The 20818-nt window shown below is 41.4% G+C and overlaps 1 protein-coding gene and 1 long non-coding RNA gene across 3 annotated transcripts in view; one reads left to right on the top strand and one right to left on the bottom strand.

Moving 5' to 3' along the window:
• Positions 1–17727, top strand: part of HEXB (hexosaminidase subunit beta) — a 33874-nt gene extending 16147 nt beyond the window's left edge. For both annotated transcript variants that reach the window (XM_070476814.1, XM_070476815.1), the window contains 11 exons: positions 4404–4450; positions 4713–4823; positions 8341–8442; positions 10304–10433; positions 12569–12749; positions 13381–13467; positions 14675–14747; positions 15545–15719; positions 16905–16995; positions 17153–17257; positions 17553–17727. In XM_070476814.1, the coding sequence (XP_070332915.1) occupies positions 4404–4450; positions 4713–4823; positions 8341–8442; positions 10304–10433; positions 12569–12749; positions 13381–13467; positions 14675–14747; positions 15545–15719; positions 16905–16995; positions 17153–17257; positions 17553–17613 (1163 nt within the window). In that variant the 3' untranslated portion in view covers positions 17614–17727. The remainder of the gene's footprint in view (positions 1–4403; positions 4451–4712; positions 4824–8340; positions 8443–10303; positions 10434–12568; positions 12750–13380; positions 13468–14674; positions 14748–15544; positions 15720–16904; positions 16996–17152; positions 17258–17552) is intronic.
• On the bottom strand, positions 16204–20616 carry LOC139038284 (uncharacterized). Its single transcript, XR_011491272.1, has 3 exons — positions 18610–20616; positions 16886–18164; positions 16204–16665 (listed from the first exon to the last, which is right to left on the bottom strand). It is a non-coding gene; the product is annotated as an uncharacterized lncRNA (long non-coding RNA).
• Positions 20617–20818: the final 202 nt, after the last annotated feature.

Here is a 20818-nt window from a genome sequence, read left to right as displayed (position 1 = left end):
CACCAGATGGTCAACACCGAAATCAGATTGATTATATTCTTTGCAGCCAAAGATGGAGAATCTCTATACAGTCAGCAAAAACAAGACCAGGAGCTGACTGTGACTCAGATCATAAACTCTTTGTTGCCAAATTCAGACTTAAATTGAAGAAAGTAAGGAAAACCACTAGACTATTCAGGTATGACCTAAATCAAATCCCTTATGATTATACAGTGGAAGTGAGAAATAGATTTAAGGGACTAGATCTGATAGTCAGAGTGCCTGAAGAACTATGGATGGAGGTTCGTGACATTGTACAGGAGACAAGGATCAAGACCATCCCCAAGAAAAAGAAATGCAAAAAAGCAAAATGGTTGTCTGAGGAGGCCTTACAAATAGCTGTGAAAAGAAGAGAAACAAAAAGCAAAGGAGAAAAGGAAAGATATACCCATTTGAATTCAGTGTTCCAAAGAATAACAGAGAGAGATAAGAAAGCCTTCCTCAGTGATCAATGCAAAGAAATAGAGGAAAACAACAGAATAGGGAGGACTAGAGATCTCTTCAAGAAAATTAGAGATACCAAGGGAACATTTCATGCAAAAATGGGCTCGATAAAGGACAGAAATGATATGGACCTAACAGAAGCAGAAGATATTAAGAAAAGGTGGCAAGAATACACAGAAGAACTGTACAAAAAAGATCTTCATGACCCAGATAATCATTATGGTGTGTTCACTCACCTAGAGCCAGACATCCTGGAACGTGAAGTCAAGTGGGCCATTCATTGGAAGTATAACTACGAACAAAGCTAGTGGATGTAATGGAATTCCATCTGAGCTATTTCAAATCCTAAAAGATGATGCTGTCAAAGTGCTGCACTCAATCTGCCAGCCAATTTGGAAAACTCAGCAGTGGCCACAGGGCTGGAAAATGTGAGTTTTCATTCCAATCCCAAAAGAAAGGCAATGCCAAAGAATGTTCAAACTACCGCACAATTGCACTCATCTCACATGCTAGTAAAGTAATGCTCAAAATTCTCCAAGCCACACTTCAGCAATACGTGAACCATGAACTTCCAGATGTTCACGCTGGTTTTAGAAAAGGCAGAGGAACCGGAGATCAAATTGCCAACATTCGCTGGATCATCGAAAAAGCAAGAGAGTTCCAGAAAAACGTCTATTTTTGCTTTATTGACTATGCCAAAATCTTTGACTGTGTGGATCACAATAAACTGTGGAAAATTCTGAAAGAGATGGGAATACCAGACCACCTGATCTGCCTCTTGAGAAACCTATATGCAGGTCAGGAAGCAACAGTTAGAACTGGATGTGGAACAACAGACTGATTCCAAATAGGAAAAGGAGTACATCAAGGCTGTATATTACCACCCTGCTTATTTAACTTATATGCAGAGTACATCATGAGAAATGCTGGGCTGGATGAAGCACAAGCTGGAATCAAGATTGCTGGGAAAGTGGCAGAAAGTGAAGAAGAACTAAAAGAGCCTCTTGATGAAAGTGAGAGAGTGAAAAAGCTGGTTTAAAGCTCAACATTCAGAAAACTAAGATCATGGCATCTGGTCCCATCACTTCATGGGAAATATATGGGGAAACAGTGGAAACAGTGGCTGACTTTATTTTGGGGGGCTCCAAAATCACTACAGATGGTGATTGCAGCCTTAAAATTAAAAGATGCTTACTCCTTGGAAGGAAAGTTATGACCAACTTAGTTCAGTTCAGTTCAGTCGCTCAGTCGTGTCCAACTCTTTGCAACCCCATGAATCACAGCATGCCAGGCCTCCCAGTCCATCACCAATTCCCGGAGTTCACTCAAACTCATGTCCATCGAGTCAGTGATGCCATCCAGCCATCTCATCCTCTGTCGTCCCCTTCTCATCCTACCCCGATCCCTCCCAGCATCAGGGTCTTTTCCAATGAGTCAACTTTTTGCACAAGGTGGCCACAGTACTGGAGTTTCAGCTTCAGCATCAGTCCTTCCAATGAACACCCAGGATTGATCTCCTTTACTGGTTGGATCTCCTTGCAGTCCAAGGGACTCTCAAGAGTCTTCTCCAACACCACAGTTCAAAAGCATCAATTTTTTGGCACTCAGCTTTATTCACAGTCCAACTCTCATATCCATACAGGACCACTGGAAAAACCATAGCCTTGACTGGACGGACCTTGTTGGCAAAGTAATGTCCGTGCTTTTTAATATGCTATCTAGGTTGGTCATAACTTTCCTTCTAAGGAGTAAGCGTCTTTTAATTTCATGGCTGCAATCACCATCTGCAGTGACTTTGGAGCCCAAAAAAATAAAGTCTGACACTGTTTCCCCATCTATTTCCCATGAGGTGATGGGACCAGATGCCATGATCTTACTTTTCTGAATGTTAAGCTTTAAGCCAGCGTTTTCACTCTCATCTTTCACTTTCTTCAAGAGGCTTTTTAATTTTTCTTCACTTTCTGCCATAAGGGTGGTGTCATTTGCATATCTAAGGTTATTTATATTTCTTCCGGCAATCTTGAGTCCAGCTTTGCTTCTTGCAGCCCAGCATTCCTCATGACCAACCTAGACAGCATATTAAAAAGCAGAGACATTAGTTTGTCAACAAAGGTCTGTCTAGTCAGGGCTATGGCTTTTCCAGTAGTCATGTATGGATGTGAGAGTTGGACTATAAAGAGAGCTGAGCATGGAAGAATTGATGCTTTTGAACTGTGGTGTTGGAGAAGATTCTTGAGAGTCCCTTGGACTGCAAGGAGATCCAACCAGTCCATCCTAAAGGAGATCAGTCCTAGGTGTTCATTGGAAGGACTGATGCTGAAGTTGAAACTCCAATACTTTGGCCACCTGATGCAAAGAATTGACTCATCTGAAAAAACCCTGAATTTGGGAAAGATTGAAGGCAGGAGGAGAAGCGGATGACAGAGAATGAGGTGGTTGGATGGCCTCACCGACTCAATGGACATGAATTTGGGTAGGCTCCGGGAGCTGGTGATGGACAGCTGGTGTGTCTGCTGTCCATCTGGTGTGCTGCACTTCATGGGGTCACAAAGAGTCGTACACAGCTGATCGACTGAACTGAACTGATGTGCAGAATCTTTTACTTTGGTGTTGTCCCATTTGTTTATTTTTGCTTTTATTTCTTTTGCTTTTCGTGTTATATCCTAATAATTAATTCTTTTTTTGTTGTTTAGTAGAGTTCACTAGTGAAGCCTTCCAGTCCTGGCCTTTGTTTGTTGGAGATGTTTTATTATTGTTACCATCTTACTAGTAATCCATCTCAGATTCTATTTCTTCGTAATTCAGTCTTGGTAGGTTTTCTCTTTAGGAGTTTATTAATTTCTTCTGAGTTGTCAAATTTGTTGACATATAGTTGGTCATACTAGTCTCTTAGGATCTTTTGTATTTTTGTAGTATGTTGTCACATCTCTTTTACTTGAGTTTGCACTACAGGGAAGCGTTGGAGATATTGTGGGTTTGATTCTAGACCACCGCAGTAAAGTGACTATCTCAATAAAGGGAGTCATACAAATTTTTTGGTTTCCCAGTGGGTATAAAAGTTATGCTTACACTGTACTGTAGTTTTTCAACAGTATAGTGCAATGGCATTGTGTCTTAAAAATAGGTACATACCTTAATTTTAAAATGTTGCGTTATTTAGTCATAAAGTTGTGTTCAACTCTTTGTGACCATGTGATTTCCCAGGCAAGAATACTGGAATGGGTTGCCGTTTCCTCCCCCGTTTTAAAAATACTTAATTGCTAAAAAAATACTGATCATCATCTGACAATGCAAGGTTGCTTCACACATTTGATTTGTAAAAAACGCAGCTATCTGTGAAATGCAATAAACTGAAGTATGCCTGTATTCTTACGTTAAAATTTTCCTTGGCAGTATAGTTGTCAGCTAGAATCATGAATTTTGGTAAAGTCGAGGCTAGAAAGAGGAATTGACCTATAATATAGGGAACAGTCCACATGCATAAGAAAGAGTCTCTGCAGTTATAAATAAAACACTGTAATTTGGGCCTTTATAGTTTCATAGTGTTTTCTGAGCTTCTTTGCCCGCTGTTAAGTTTAGGTACCTTCTAAAGTGCCTATACTATGTTTATTATGAAAAGTCTTTCTTATAATGCTATAAATTTATTAAGAAACTGGAATTTTGTTTTCTTAAAACACTATTTTTTTGTGTTTATCATTAAAACAGAAAAAACGGTATGGGTACAATTAAGTAAAACATTTTTATTTGATAGCAACAGAGATTTTTTTTTTAATTGAGCTTTGATTTTAGAGAATATGTTACAGAGTATAACATTTAATTTTATTTGCCTTTCCTGGTTATGGTTTTATGCTTGGATAATATATCTTTGACTGTCTCCTTTATAAATTAATGTAATAAATTATAAATTTTATTTTCCTCAGGTTTAGAGACCTTTAGCCAGTTGATTTATCAAGATTCTTATGGGACTGTAAGTATGATTATTGTATGTTACTAACATTATTGGGTAGACATAATAAAACATTCTATAGGAAAAATGTAAACTTTTTAACTATTTATTGCTTCTTGAATGTTTCTTCTCCCCAAGTGTGTCTCTTAGCTGGTAAATGTAGTTTTTACACTTTGTTTGGTTGTAAATTAATCTCTTATCCAATACTTGCATAGACAGATGTAATCATCATTGAACTTGAGAAAATTCTAAAAATAAATAAAAGTTTTCTTTTGTCTTTTAGTTCATTGCCAATGAATCCAACATTGTAGATTCTCCACGGTTTCCTCATAGAGGAATTTTAATTGATACCTCTAGACACTTTCTGCCCGTTAAGACTATTTTGAAAACTCTGGTAGGTAATTGTTCAACTCCATTGTCTGTTCTGAAGAAGCGTTCTTTTATGTTGTTACTTTATGTTGGTCACTGTGCTGTTGTGCCGGCTGGAACAAGGGATTCATTTTCCATATACTAAGTCTATTTCCGTATAGTGAGTCTGAGCAGTGGACTTTCTTCCCTCCCTTCCCTGAGATGTACGTTTCCTCTGCTGAGAAGTGGAGGCTCCCCTCGGGAATCACCCTCTTGTTTTCACTGAGGTGGGAGAGAGGCTAACCAGGATTCAGTCAGCATTGTTAAGAAAAACACTCAGTTTTAACGCTGCCTGTTGGCCCTCTGTAAATCTCAACTGTCAAATCACGGGTGGAGACTTTGATTGGGAATATGTTACCTCTGGCTGCTGCTGCTGCTGCTGCTGAGTTAGTCCGTCCGGCTCTGTGACCCCGTGGACTGCAGCCCCCGGCCGCTCTGTCCGTGGGATTTCCCAGGCAGGAATTCCGGGCTGGGTTGCTCTTTTCTTATCCGGTATCTCCAGTTACGGACCTTTAATTTTGTGACCGCCACTCACTGTTTTTTTCAGTGGCCTGGAAAGGAATCTGAGAGCAGCTTTGTAACTAAGAAAATGCTCCAAAGAAATATGGAACCTCAGGTGGTGGGCGCTGGGAAGCAGCGTTGACGTAACTCTTGCCTCTTACTGACGCTTTATGGGTTCATCCCTCCCATCACTGTCAGTTTGTGAGGATCAGGAAGTTTTCCCGTACCTTCGCCGAATCATTTATGAACATAGCATGCTATAAAAAACTTATTTTTACATTTACATTTAAACCTTGATTTTTTTCTTCAAAAGACATTATTGTAACTTTTAATGAAAGAAATACAGGCTTAGTGTCAAAAAAAGTTTGAACACAGATATACATAAAATGGTGATCGCATAATCTCATTTACCAAAGACTGACATAACTTTTTATGTCCCATTTATCTCATTTTAGACTTGAAGAATGAATTAACATATGATTCTTTTTCTATAGAAATGTAGTTGACATACAATATTCTATTACTTCCAGGTATACTAAATCATGGTTTGACATTAGCATACATTATGAAATGACCACCAGGATAAGTCTGGTATCCATCTATCCCCATATAGTTACCACAATGTTATTACCTTCCCAGGGCTTATTTATCGTGTGGCTGGAGGTTCGTTCCTCATAATCCTCTTCACCTGTTTTCACCCACCCCCTCACCCTCCTGGCAGCCACTCTCTGTATTTGAGTCTGTTCTTGTTTCATTTTGCTTTTTAGGTTTCAGATGAGAGAGGTCCTTGGCATTTGTCTTTCTCTGATGTAGCTCTGGCGTATTTAACATAATATCCTCTAGATTTACCCGTGTTGTCACAATGACAAGGTTTCATTTTTTTATGGCTGAGTCCACTCTGTTCTGATTGGGGAACTTAGTCTATCTACATTCAAAGTTACCACTGATGGATCTATACGTACTGCCATTTTGTTCATTGTTTTGGGCTATTTCCATAGTTCTTTCTCGTTCCTTTTATCTTTTTTGCTGTCTTCCCTTGCCATGTGATGGCTATCTTTAGTGTTAGTTTGGCTTCCTTTCCTTGTGTGTGTACCTATTAATAGGTTTTTGGTTTGTAGTCACCATAAGGTTCATATGTAACAGGCCCTGCCTCCTGTGGGGGCTGCTGCTCCACGGGTGGGCAGAGCTGGGCCCTGGGGCAGCTGCCTGTGGGACTGGCTTCGGGGACTGGCCTTGGCCTGTTGATGGGCAGTTGAGTGTCTGGTGCTGACAGTCTGGAGGGAGGACTCCAGAATAGCAGATGACATCACCAGTGTCAGCAGGCCCCCCAGAAGGCTCCGTCTAGTGCTTTTGTTCCCAGGGGGATTCCCAGTTGTCTCCTGCCTCTCTGGGAGGCTAAGATCAGCAAGTGGTTCTGACCCAGGCTTCTTAAAACTTGCTGCCTCTGCCTTGGGACTAAGAGCCTGTGAAATGTGCAAAGCACAGTCTGTGTCTTGTAGCCCTTCAACTCTCCCGTATTCAAGCCCTGCTGGCTTCCAACGCTGGAAGTTTTGGGGGCTCACTGTCCCAGTGTTGGACCCCCGGTTTGCAGAGCCTGATACAGGGTCGGATTCCTCACCCCTTTGGGGAGAACGTCTGCAACTGTGTTCGCCTCCCACTTGTGGGTCATCTGCCCAGGACTGTGGGTCTTGACCCACCTACTTGTCTCCTTGTGTTTCCATCTTTATATCTTGAGTTGTGAAGAAATCTTTTCTGCTAGGCTTCAGGTCCTTCTCATCAATGATTACTCTTACTAGCTGTAATTTTGCTGTGTTTATGGCAGGAGGTGAGTAAGAGGGCCTTCCTGCTCTGCCGTCTTGCCACATCGTGAGGAGGGAGGCTGTGTGTTCTGCTTCTCTGATAGGGAAAGTCTCTCTGCTTATTTTCCATTTTCTTCACATCATCTTTTATATTTTATATACATATTGTTTAGTCCTCCAGAGTGTACATAAAATCAGTGTCAGTGCCCCCAAATTTCTGAGAATGTTAATTGGATTTGTGCTGTTTGTGTACTGAATTTCTTCCATTTGTAAGAAAGAGTTGGCACTCAAATCTCAGTACTGTGGGACTGGTAAGTCCCATTTTTCCTCTGCTCTATCCCAAACTCTGCAGTAGTGGTAGTCAGAGCTGCTGGGAATTCATGAGCTGGCTCTCTTCCAGTAGGGCAAAGTTACAGCTTTAATTTGTAATATGAATTGTGTATAGGCTTTTTGAAAAGGGAAAAGAAATTTATACCTCTTCACATCCTTCCCTTGTTGAAAAGGAAAATTTCAAAGGAAACAGACACATTGGGAACAATCCTGGATATAGTAAGTATCAATAAATTGGAATGTATATCTGTGGTATGTAATGTAATTATTTTTCCCTTTCCTCTCCCCACTGGATTTGTTCTTTCTGTGAGTCTGCTTCTTTCTTATTATAGTCACTAGTTTGTTGAATTTTTTAGATTCCACATACAAGTGATATCATAGTATTTATCTTTCTCTGTATAACCTACTTTACTTGGTACAGTGTCCTCCAAGTCCATCCATCTCGTAGATAGCAACATTCCATTCTTTTTTTTTGCAGAGTAGAATCCCATTGTATATACATACACTACATCTTTACCCATTCATCTGCTCATGAACACGTAGGTTGCTTCTGTATCTTGGCAATTGTAAATGATGCAGCTGTGAACACTGGGGTGCATGTATCTCTTCAGATTAGTTTTTTGGGGGTATGTATACCAAGAGGTGGAATTGCTGGGTCATACGGTAACTTTTATTTTTAGTCTTTTGAGAAACCTCCAAACTGTTGACTGTACCAATGTACATTCCCATCAGGAGTTTACAAGGTCTCCCTTTTCTCCTCATCCCCACCAACATTTGTTGTGTTCTTTTTGATGATAGCCATTCTGACAGGTACGAGTTGATAATCTCAATGTGGTTTAAAGGTGTATAAATTTTCAACCTGTTCGCTTGCAGGATGCCATGGCTTTTAATAAGTTTAATGTTCTCCACTGGCACATCGTGGATGACCAGTCTTTCCCTTATCAGAGCATCACTTTTCCTGAATTAAGCAATAAAGTGAGTAATTCATGTTATTGTTGGTGTACAAAAATTTTGGGTATGGTTTCCTTAGAAGTTTGCAGCTTAAATGTTTCTTATTATGGATAGAATTTAGGTGTAAAAGTTAGATATTCGTGGTTTAAAATTTTTAATATGCTATTGCTGAGCATTTTAGGTCCACAAAACTGGTCTGCTTTTGTCATTGTTACCGTAAATGTAAACATTTATGGGGCTATACAAATAAAAATGTAAAAGCTTAATGGATGTAGGAGACCTGAAGCCTTTGTGATTAACATAAAGTTAAATAATTATATTTATCCAGTAGCCCAACTGTATAAGTGTTTTAAACAGAATTGTTCTCAATTCTGTAAATGACAACTTCTTTTCTCTCTAAAAAACTGTATGAAGTAGGGAATCTTCAGAGATAATGGCTCCTTCATAGAAAATAATGGTAGTGTTAGAAGTGTTCAGACTGACTGAATTACAGACCAGTGAAGCAGGGAGCAAGCCTTGCCCCGTCTCACTGAATCCCCTGCACTACAGAGCTGGTCACTGACGGCAAGAGAAGCTGCCTGTGTCAGGCGGAGTTGTGGTTATGAAGGGTCAGAGCCAAGACCCTAAGTCAGTCCTCTGGTCACAATTCCGAAGCTTTCCTTAAAGTTTTGATGTAGTTTGGCTTGAAATCCTAGCAGCACTCCTGTTCTTGTTTGCTTTTGATATGGAAAGCTTCAAACATATACAGAAGTAGAATTTCATGAATTCCCATTTCCTCATCACTCAGCTTCAATAATCAAGTAATGGCCAATCCTACAACACCTATATCCCCTCCACCATTATTTTGAAGGTGATCTCAGACAGCATCTCTTATTAGTTAAAAGGCTTGTTTAAAAATAACTCATTATATCACAGCTAACAATTTAGTAATAATCCAGATAGCCAATCATTATTCATGTTTCCCCAAGAGCCTTTTCTTTAAAAACATTTTTTTATTTGCAGTGGGACGCAAATAAACTCCATACGTTGTGGTCAGTTAACATATCTGTTCTATGGGTGCTCATTCCTGACCATGTCTTTTTATTTTTCTTTTAATGTATTATTTTCATTGAGGATATGAAGCTCAATTTGTCCTATAGTTTTCCACAATCTGGGTTTTGTTGATTGCCTTTCCAGTGTCAATTTGTTCTTCTGTCCCCTGTATTTACGATAAACTTAGATTGGGTCTTGATTCAGTACAGATTTGTTGTTGGGGTTGGGGAAGGCAAGACTACTTTTTAAGGAGTTGAGCATTTATTTATATTTGTATATTTATACCTTGAGAGGTATGCCATAGTAACACTTTGAATGGACCTTTATTTACCACTGATACTGAGTTCTAATTTTTCAAGAACAAAAAACAGGACCAAAGGTAATCTTTAATTAAAAAAAAAAAAAAATCAGGGCATCTCAAGGGGAATTTTTGCTGCTGGCAGTAATTAAAGTGATCTTAAACACCAACAGTTATGTTTTATAATAATGTGTGAATTTTTATTCTAAAACTGACAAGGGCAATATATTCAGAATTTTCACCTTGGAGTCGAACATTTTATTTCTGTTTTGTCATACGTTCACATGAGTTTGAAATAGTGTGATGGTACACATTGCTAAATCAAGGTGCTGGCTCTGTCAGTAGATAGTTCTGTCAATAAATCTGGAATTAACCCAAAGTGTGCTGAGAGCTTACTGATCAGATACAGTAAACAGATAATTTAAATGAGTCCCCCAACATCACATAAGACTTTAATACTTCGTGATACCTGAAAAGTCTGCTGGCAGATATCAAAGTACAACAGAACTGTAAACAGCTCATACATTTTAATTTTAATAAATGTGACTTTTACAGGGAAGCTATTCTTTGTCTCATGTTTATACACCAAACGATGTCCGTACAGTGATTGAATATGCCCGATTACGAGGGATTCGCATCCTGCCAGAATTTGATAGCCCTGGACATACGGCGTCTTGGGGAAAAGGTAAGGAGTGTGCTTTATGAGTCACTAAAAGTGAACATGTGTGCTCCTGCATCTCATGACTTGGTGTTTGCTTATTTTGTTCTTACTTGTGATTTGCACAAAGGTAGCACTATTGATGGTTGTAATTCAATAATTATTATATGTCTATTGTGAGCAGGTCGCTGTATCTAGGCATTGCCTAAAGTATAAACACAAGGGATAAAAGAAAACAGGTAGAACGTGATATGTGAGTTAAAGAGTTACGTGAATGAAGTAACACCTAAAATGTCCTTGAGGCATCGGAGAATGCATTCTTGTTTCTGGTAGAGGGGACACGGGAAAGGCATTCAGCCGGAGGGCAGCGCGGGGGAGAGCAGTTTGCACTGTGCCATGTCGTGCTTAGCCTCCCAGTCGTGTCCGACTCTTTGAAACCCCATGGGCTGTCCCCGCCAGGCTCCTCTGCCCGTCAGGACTCTCCAGGCAAGAACACTGGAGTGGGTTGCCATGCTGTTCTCTAGCGGATCTTCCCAAGCCCGGATTGAACCCATGTCTTCCGTATTGCAAGCGAATTCCTTACCATTTGAGCAACCAGGGAAGCCCATGAATACAGGAGTGGGTAGCCTGTCCCTTCTCCAGGGGATCTTTCCCACCCAGGAATCAAACCGGGGTCTCCTGCATTGCAGGCGGATTCTTTACCACTGGTTGCCTAAGAACTGCTTCTGGAGCTAGGCTGCCTGGGATTCGAATCCTGCTTCTGGCACTTAGGCTTCCCTGGTGGCTCAGATGGTAAAGAATCTGCCTGCAATGCACGAGACCCAGGTTTTATCCCTGGGTTGTGAAGATCCCCTGGAGAAGGGCATGGCAACCCACTCCAGTATTCTTGCCTGCAGAATTCCATGGACAGAGAAGTCAGGCAGACTGTAGTCCATGGGTTGCAAATTGTGGGACATAGCTGAACGACTATCACTTTCACTTTTCTCTTTCTGGCATTTATAAACTGAGTGACCTTGGGCAAGTGATAGAACATCTCATTCTGAGACTTCCCATCTCTAAAATGGTGTATTAGTAGTAGCTATCATGTCATGTTTTTTGAAGTTTAAAAAATGAATATAAAGCACATAGCACTGCACCTAGCATTTATAATTGTTCAATAAGTATTGTTAGAATAGACATGGAGAATAGTGGGAAATGAGTCTGAAGAAGTAGCATGGTAGGCCTGGGGGAGGAGCCTGTGCTTCGTCAGGACACATGGAAGCCAGTGAAAGCTGCAGGGCAGAAGAGAGACATGGCGGGGCCACAGTGCAGGGAGCCCTATGTGAAGGCTACAGGTTGGAAGTGAGGTCCGAGAGTGGAATGCTGATAACAGGGGCGGCCAGTAATGTATCGAACTGAGAGACATTCTGGGAATACAGTCCATGGAACTTGGCGACTGGCTGACTCCAGCAGGGGGAACAAGAGACTCGGTGGGATGGGGGCTCACAGACCAGAGGGGAAAATTGGGAAGCTGCAGAAGGAGTTTGGGGCAGAGACTTTGGTTTCCGCTGGATTGGATTTTTTTTTAATTTTATTTATTTGGGCTGTGCTGGGTCTCTGTGCTGCGCAGGCTTTTCCCTGGTTGCAGCGCGCGGGGGCTCCTCTGCTCATGGCAGGCGGGCTCGGGAGTCGTGGCGCACGGGCCTACTTGCTCCACATACGGGATCTTCCCAGACCAGGGATCGAACCTGTGTCTCCTGCGTTGGCAGGCAGATTCTCTTCCTCTGACCCACCAAGGAAGCCCTGTTGGAGTATATTTGAAGTGAAGCTAATTGTGTTCAGCAGGGAATTTGAAATACAGTTTGAAACTTGAGGAAAAGGCTTGGGGCAAGCTGAAGATTTGGGAGCCCTTAATATTTGAGATAGTATCTGAAATGGATAAAATCTCAGAGAGGCTGATGGAAATGGAAAGAAAGCGGGACAGGGGCCAGTATTCAGAAATTAGTTCTCCCTTTTCTTATCTGAAGAAATTACCAAAGTAACTCTTAGTAAACTCGCTTATCTTTTTCTGTATAAAATCTCTTACCTATCTTCAACAAAATAAAGTAGTGTAATCACATGCAAAGTCTGGTCTTTGTGACTGAACTACTACTTCAGCAAAGATTCTCCGTGTTTCCTTCTAGGCCAGAAGGACGTCCTGACTCCATGTTATCATGCCAGAGAGCCGTCTGGGACCTTTGGACCCATAAACCCGATTTTGAATTCAACTTACAGCTTCCTGTCTCAGCTTTTCAAGGAAATTAGTGCTGTGTTTCCAGATGAGTTCATTCATCTGGGAGGAGATGAAGTAAATTTTGGTTGTTGGTATGAAAATCTGTTAACTGCCCCCCCCCCGACCCTTTTTAAAACCTGTTATCTTTGACGTAGGTGTAGAGGTGTCCCTGGGAAAAGGGAAGACTTGGGGGAACATCTCTGTGAGGTGTTAACCTGGCACCACAACTCCTAAGATGGCGAACTGTTTACAGAATGTGCATATGGGTGCTATTGACAGAAGCCTGTAGGAAGAGAATTAAGATGCAGAAGAAAATGAGAATTAAAAAAAAACAAACTAGAGAACAAGAATAGCTTTAGTGAAGAGGGTAATGATTAAGTGGGAGAGATTTTTCTAGTAAAAATCTTCTGTGCAAATAGCCTGAGATGGAAGAAAGAAGAAGGCCATTATTACAGGATATCAGCTTCTAAAAAAATTAATTGCAATGGAAAGTTAACATAACTCATAATTAAATTTTAGACTTATTTTAGGTGTAGTTAGGCTTACTTTAGGCATAATTAGGCTTATTTTAGGTTTAATTTAGTCATAACTAGGCTTATTTTACTCTTTACAAACTTTAATAGATTTCCATCTGTATAAATGATGTTGGGGTTATATGTTGCTTTAAAAAGATTGGGCATATTGAACTTCTAATGAAATTTTTATCAACTGTTTTTGTTTAAGGGAGTCCAATCTAGCAGTCCAGCATTTCATGAGGAACAAAGGCTTTGGCAAAAAAATTGAGAAACTGGAATCTTTCTATATGCAGAGGTAAGTTACTTGAAAGCCTACTTCTTTTTATTTCATCAGTGCCTTTTGTAAAAGTTTAAGCTCTTATTTAGTACTATTTTATTTTCTCATTTTCTCTCCATTCCTTTTCAAAGTGTACATGTTATAATCTTTGTTACACAAAGTACAGATAAAAATCACAAAGGAGGGTGCAATACCCATTATTCTCTCTAAATCAGTAACATGGTGACTCTAATCCTTCTGCAGTAACTGTTGAGACCTAGGGTGGTAATGGTTACCTGTTCTGTGAGCTCAGCTGAAAACCCAGGCTACCCTGTGAAGGCTTTGTCACCGTCTAGCTCCTGGAATTCATTTTGTCAACTCCAGCACTGCTTTTACTTTATACCTGTGCTATCTGGTATGGCAGCCACAACCACATGTGGCTGTTTGTATTTAAATTGTACTTGAAGAAAATTAAAAACTCAGTTCCTCAGTCACATTAGCCACATTTCACATGTTCCGCAGCCAACAGCTAGATGTGACTGGTGCTACCATATTGGAAAGTGCACATATAGAACATTTCCATCCCTGCAGATAAAGATCTACTCGACAGTGCTGCTCTTTGGTAAAGAGTAGTAAACTTACTTTGTAAAGAGCCGGACAGTAAGTGTCGGCGACTTCACGGGGCACATGTGGTTTCATGGGCGTCCCCGATAGCTCAGCGGTGAAGAATCTGCCTGCAGTGCATGAGATGTTGGTTCGGGAAGATCCCCTGGAAGAGGAAATCATAACCTACTCGAGTATTCTTGCCTGGAAAATCCCATGGACAGAGGAACATGGTGGGCTACAGTCCATGGGGTCACAAAGAGTTGGACACCACTGAGTATGCATGCATAGGTTACATACTTTTTAAATATTTTTAAGCTCTGTTTTACCAATATAAAAAGGGGCTTCCCTTGTGGCTCAGCTCATATAGAATCTGCCTGCAATGCGGGAGACCTGGGTTCGATCCCTGGATTGGGAATATCCCCTGGAGAAGGGAAAGGCTACCCACTTCAGTATTCTGGCCTGGAGAATTCCATGGACTGTATAGTTCATGGGGTCACAGACAGTTGGACACGGAAGCAGCTTCGCATGCACATACTGAAAGGCATCTGTCAGTGTTGCAGTCTTTGGTATAAAATGTGCATTCTTTACACACATTGCTAACTTTGTGATCTGAAATAACTGTAATTTTTTTCAATGGTAGGGTTTTGGATATGATTTCAGCCATGAACAAGAGATCCATAGTCTGGCAAGAGGTTTATGATGATGAAGGCAAGGTGAGAGGTTACTAATACTGCGTGTGGTTCTGATAATATGAGACTTAATACTCTAACACCTTGGATGGAAGGAACTCTAAGCTTTCCCTGTAATGTTGGGGGAAGTCAGCTTACCTTTCGGTTTAACCTGCTGTTAGACGAGAGCCGCACACTGACACCAATGATCATGGTATTTATTTGATTTCTTCCATTTACTTCACTCTTCAGTGCTGCCTCCTCCTCATCTCTCCCATCTTCCCTCCTCCCTCTCCATCTCATTCTTAGTAACAAATTGAAGTACTTTGAAAAATGTTCCGTTTTTCAGAAGGGCAGAACAAACAGATAAGAATGAGTCTTTATTGCTGTTAAGGTAACCTTCGTTTTAAGTATCACTGTCAAGTACACTTTTTATTTTAAATAGCATTTTTGCTGACATAATCAGAATTCTTTATATTCCTTTGGGGCAACTGAAAATTTGAAAGTCCAGCTACTTGTATTATCTTTCCAGAAGGGTTAGTGGCATCCTCTAAGTTCCAAAGTAAGTAAAATAATGTGGTAGAAATGAGACTAAAGCCTTAATTTATTACACCTACATGGTATTGTATATAGACAAAAGGTAACAAATTAAAAGGTTTGATGAAATGTCTAAGTCCTTATTACAAATAGCATTAGATATTACCTCAAAGAGGAAAGGGGAAAGAAGAAAGCATTGCTTTATTCAAGGATCATGAAAGTTATTAGCTACAATGCCTTAGACTTTTAATATCATCTGCTGTAGCTGCAAGACCTAATACATATTTTATTTTTAACTTTAATAGCTTACACAAGGCACAGTAGTTCAAATATGGAAAATGGGAAACCTTCGTATGAAACTAAGTAACATTACAGCAGCTGGCTTCCCTGTGATCATTTCTGCTCCTTGGTACTTAGATGTGATCAGTTACGGACAAGACTGGAGACATTACTACTCTGTGGAGCCTCTTAACTTTGAGGGTAAGTGAAGCAGCGACCCTACTGGACATGTTAGGTTTCTCAACCCCTCCCCTCCCTCCGGGAATCTTTACCTAGGTACCACGTATTATCCTCCCGTTTATGTTTGATCCTTGATTTTCCTTGTGTATAATCCAACAGACTGAACTCAGTATCATTTTAAACTTCGTGAAAGAAACTGTATTCTTTCCTAATGAAAGAACTTCAAAAGTAAGATTCCCTTACACTGACACGACTTGTCACCATGCATTTAAAGATGCTTACAGCATGAGCCTTGTCTCTCCTCTGAGCTTCCTCTGCGATGTCAGACACCTAAGTAGGGATCGCGTCCTGTTCGGTGGCTTCCGGGTTCTGAGGAGGCGGCATCCTTGGGGACGGGCATGTCTGAGTGGTGGGGCTCCAGGCTCTCAAACCCCCTTAAGAACAGTTCTGCTTTGTCCAGTTTTGTACACTAGAGTTTTACAATTTCCTTTGAGGAAAAGTGTTTAAAAAGTATCAAAACTGTAGGCCTATCAAGAACTGTTTCTCTAAAAGCATTTTCTGAGAATCAAGAGGTGGTAATTACTGTAGACACCTAGCTTCTTTGATACCAAAAGACAGGTGCTGAAGGCAGGAGTGACCGTCACCAGCAGAGTCCACCCTGCATTCCTTGGCACACTGTCTGCAGGCCACCAGGGGACGTGCTTCTGGTGTCCAAATAAGTTTGCATAAAACCAAAATAAAATGGTCTCTTTACTACTGGCCTGCTACATTAGTCGACACACACTAACAAATACTCTGTGAACCACGGGGTCAGTTGAGGCAATAAAGTTTCCCACCATTTTTTGTGCCACAGCTGTGAACTTCTCCCAAGGTCCTCCTGACTCCGAGAGAAACCTTGCCCCAGGCTAACACTGGAAATCAGCACCGCCTCTGTCTGTGAGCCTCAAGTTGCACCTACCTAACTTACCTGGTGGCTCAGAGGTTAAAGTGTCTGCCTGCAATGTGGGAGACCTGGGTTCGATCCCTGGGTTGGGAAGATCCCCTGGAGAAGGAAATGGCAACCCACTCCAGTATTCTTGCCTGGAGAATCCCATGGAGGGAGGAGCCTGGTAGGCTACAGTCCACGGGGTCACAAAGAGTCGGACACGACTGAGCGACTTCACTTTCACTTTTCACTTTTAACTTACACCACTGATTGTAATCTAGGTACTCGGGAACAGAAACAGCTTGTCATTGGTGGAGAAGCCTGCCTGTGGGGAGAGTATGTGGATGCAACTAACCTTACTCCAAGATTATGGTATGGAATCTAAGGAAGAACATATGAATTAAGGTGCCTGAGTTTCTCTTCTCCACCCAAGCAGGAAAGCACTAGAAACTTGCCCAAGTGTGTGGTTTGCTTCTTGAAGAAAACATGAATTTAAACTGCCTTGGGGGGTATGTGGTTTAAATTTTAGGCCTCGGGCGAGTGCTGTTGGTGAGAGACTCTGGAGTCCCCCAGAAGTCACAGACCTAGATGATGCCTACAGGAGACTAACAAGACACCGCTGCAGAATGGTCAAGTGAGACACATTTATTTGTCAGGCTAGGATGCTGTTAAGTACAGGCTGACTTTTTGCCTTATTTAGTGTGAGCTAGCTTATTGGGATTTTTTCTTTTTGCTATACAGAAATGTATGTGACTTAAGAGGTAGTGATCTAATTAGGAAAAATTGGCAACTGTTTCTCTATGAATTATGAATCTCTCCTCAGTAATTTGTGGTATGGTTTAGTGATTGTGACTTGAGCTACTAAGTTTCTTAAGACAGAAATGAATTACATCAGTCTAAAACATCTTTTGTTTATACTTGTCCTACAGACGAGGAATAGCTGCACAACCTCTCTTTACTGGCTATTGTGACCATGAGGGCAGAATGTAAAAACGAGCTGAAACAGAAGAAAATATGGGAAAAGAGCCCACAGTCAATCCTTACTACAATCAACCTGATTTTAAAAATCATGTTTTTGAATAAAATATCTTTTTATTGATTGAACCTCCATCTTATTATACATTAGAAGACTGACATCTTTCTTGTGAGAGAAGCGTAAAATCAACCAACCAAAAACCTGGTGATATCTATCACTCAGTATATTCCAAAAGACTGAATCTAAACTGCCAACAGTAATAATTTCCTAGATACACAATACAGTTCAGGTACATTAACCTTCAGCGTCACAGCACGTTTCTCATGCTATAAAGTAGAATGACCAGCACCACTGCCGCTGTCTGTCCAAGTTCTCCCTTAAATTGTTCTTACTGAAAACGAAGTAGGTAGGTGCTCCTGAGTTTCTCTTCAAGGACTTAGGACAAGCCATTTCTCTGGCTGAGCAGCGTACTTTGGTCTTGAGGATTCATGGCTTGATAATTAGACAGCTCTAAGGAAAAAGTAGCTGAGCCTGATGTTAACGTCCGAAGCACAGTTGAATAACCCTAATCAAAATAACTTAAGTTAGTTATCTCTGCAAAGTTAAGCCTCAAATCTCTCCCTGCACATCTTTTGACCATTACCAGGAAAAGCTTGCTAAGCACTGTGAGGACAGGAAACCGGGAGTGGGGGTTTGCTTCCGAAGTATTCCCCAGCCCCAACGTCTGGCAGAGGCTCTGCTGACGCTCAGATGCCCGTCCTAGAGCAGGAGAGCCTGGCGGGGAAGAGTGGCAGGAAGAACTGGCTGGGGGCAGCAATAGTAGGCGTAAATAAGTGCTCAGGATGGAGAAAGGGTCACTTAGGCTGATGACACATTTTGGTAGAGCCCACCTCAAACTTTATGCAGGGCTGGGAAGCCCTCCCCACACATCCACACCCGTGCTGATACGATCCCTGAGATTTCTCCAGCAATTTATGTAAAATATGTACATTTAGTCTCAGAGCACCTACCATGATTTCTGCTAAGGGAACAAATCCAATAACAACGTTGCTGTCTTGGCGAGACTGGATTTCCTGAATGTTCCCTCTTCTCTGTGCCAGGTCTGCTAGGACAGGGCCGAGATAATCTCTTGTCCCTGTCACCTCAAGATTCATCAGGGGCTCCAGAATTTGCTTTTCAGCTTTCTTCAGAGCCTAAAGGAATTAAAGGATGTTAACTCCTCTTCCTCAGACTGCAGATCAGACTTCTGTTATGAAGGGAAGCTTCATAAAAACTTAAATACTGTCCATACTCTTAAGCACAGAGCCTCCAGCAAAAAGACAGAAGCCTGCCTTAACCCTCTTTATAAGAAGTCCAAAACGTCAACGTTTGCGCGCACATGCACGCCAACAGTATACCTGAGACCTCATGTAGGGTTTGGTCCTGCCTTCACGTATGTGTTGCAAGAGGATGCTTGGTGAAGTCTGATGAGGCAGAATGCCTGTGAACATGTGCCCAGAGACACGGGGGAGAGAAAGTGGTGTTCCCCTCTCAAAGACATATTTCCTTCATACATCTCCTCTTTAATTTTTGAAACCTATAGTTACAGTCCATGCTGCAAGTCAGGACAATGAAGGAGGGAAATGAAGGAGAGAGGTAAAAAACAGTAAGCAGAAACACATTCTCAGTAAAACAAAGAGAATTCTGTTCAGAAGTTTAGATTTCAAAGGCCAAGAAGAACAAGCAGATACAGAAACTGAAAAAAGCTAAAGCAGCATCAGGCAAATAGGAAGTGGACAAAAACTGGGGAAGCAGCAGAGGAATAACACATATTGGGGTCCTAGTCAGATCTTGTCTGCATAGCATCATTCCATCAGCCAAACTGGTACATGGATTTGGAGGCCGTTTGCAAGCACTGTAACTACTGATGGGTCTGCTTTAATAGGTAACCTACTTCTCCAGCCTACCAGAGTTAAAACACAATAAAACAATTTCCCATATATTCTAAGCCTGTTTGGTTGTCCAGTGGGATATAATCATCTTGGATTTAGCAGTGGAAGCCAGATCAAAGAGCAAGGCTCTGGAATGTGGCCTCTCCTTTATCTGCCTCTGGCTGATCATCCTCTCTCTGCTCGCCTGCCCCCACTCACTGAGGACCAGCGGTACCACCGCCTCTATTGTCCAGTAATGCTCTGCGCCTCCTCCTTCCCCTCCCCCTCCTACCTTCACGATCATGAAAAATGGGCAGATTCGTAAAAACATCAGTATATTCTCTTTATTGTAGACATTTCAGAAAACCATAGCACACACATATATATAGTAAAAGCATAATTTCAGTTCTTTGCAGCTGATTAAGCCTTTAAAATCACTACCAACTGAAATGACTCAATTAGTGAAAAAGTATCTAATAATCCTTGAATGAAAACATTACAAAAAATAATGACACACAAACAACTAAACATATCCCGTGTATTTTTGCAATTTTTACCCAAAGCTTTGTGCCACTTCACAGTGTATCTTTTTGAATAGCATATCGGAGTGGGAAAAGGCTAAAAATTAAGAGGAGTAATGCCGCATCTAAGGAAAGGTCAGAGTTCTGTGTGACTGAACAGGAGGTATTGTGCTGGTGGGTCTGTCCTTAGTCCTCTTGTCACAGCGTTTTCCTTGGCGACCCTGCGTAGTTATAGAGCGTCAAAAACTGCTTCTACAGAGCTTCCTCAGAAACGCCAAGCTGTACGCGAGTCACAGTCTCTGGGTGCTCCTTGTAGCCCACTGGCTGCTCTGGGCTGATGTCTGAGTATCCTGCAGCAACCCAGGACACCCCACACTGATCTCACCGCTTCCTCCCAAACGCCTGCCTGCTCGCTCCTCTTTCTGTTGGCGGCAGCGTCACTAGTCGTCAGGTTACCCGGACGTGCATCTCTGATTTCCTGTTTCCCCAACGTGAGCTGTGAGATTTATATTCCTATTGCTGATACTCTAGCTCAGATCTGGTCTATTCCCTGAGGCTCTCCAGACTCCAGTCCCTCCTATATTCTAATGATTATGCTGCTCTCTTCAAAATGTTTAAATCATTTACCACAGTTCTCAAAACAAATCTCAAATTTCTCAGTGTAGTTTCTTACAGGTTTCCCTACAGTCGGACTCTATTTTACTTTTCCAACCCTAATTTCATTACTCCCCTGCCTTCTTTAATCTTTCCGTGTCTAGAATGCTGCCACTGTACCCATATCCTCCAAA

The sequence above is a fragment of the Odocoileus virginianus genome, chromosome 14, assembly GCF_023699985.2.
Source record: "Odocoileus virginianus isolate 20LAN1187 ecotype Illinois chromosome 14, Ovbor_1.2, whole genome shotgun sequence".
Lineage (NCBI taxonomy): Eukaryota > Metazoa > Chordata > Mammalia > Artiodactyla > Cervidae > Odocoileus > Odocoileus virginianus.
This window is presented reverse-complemented; position numbering and strand designations above follow the sequence as displayed.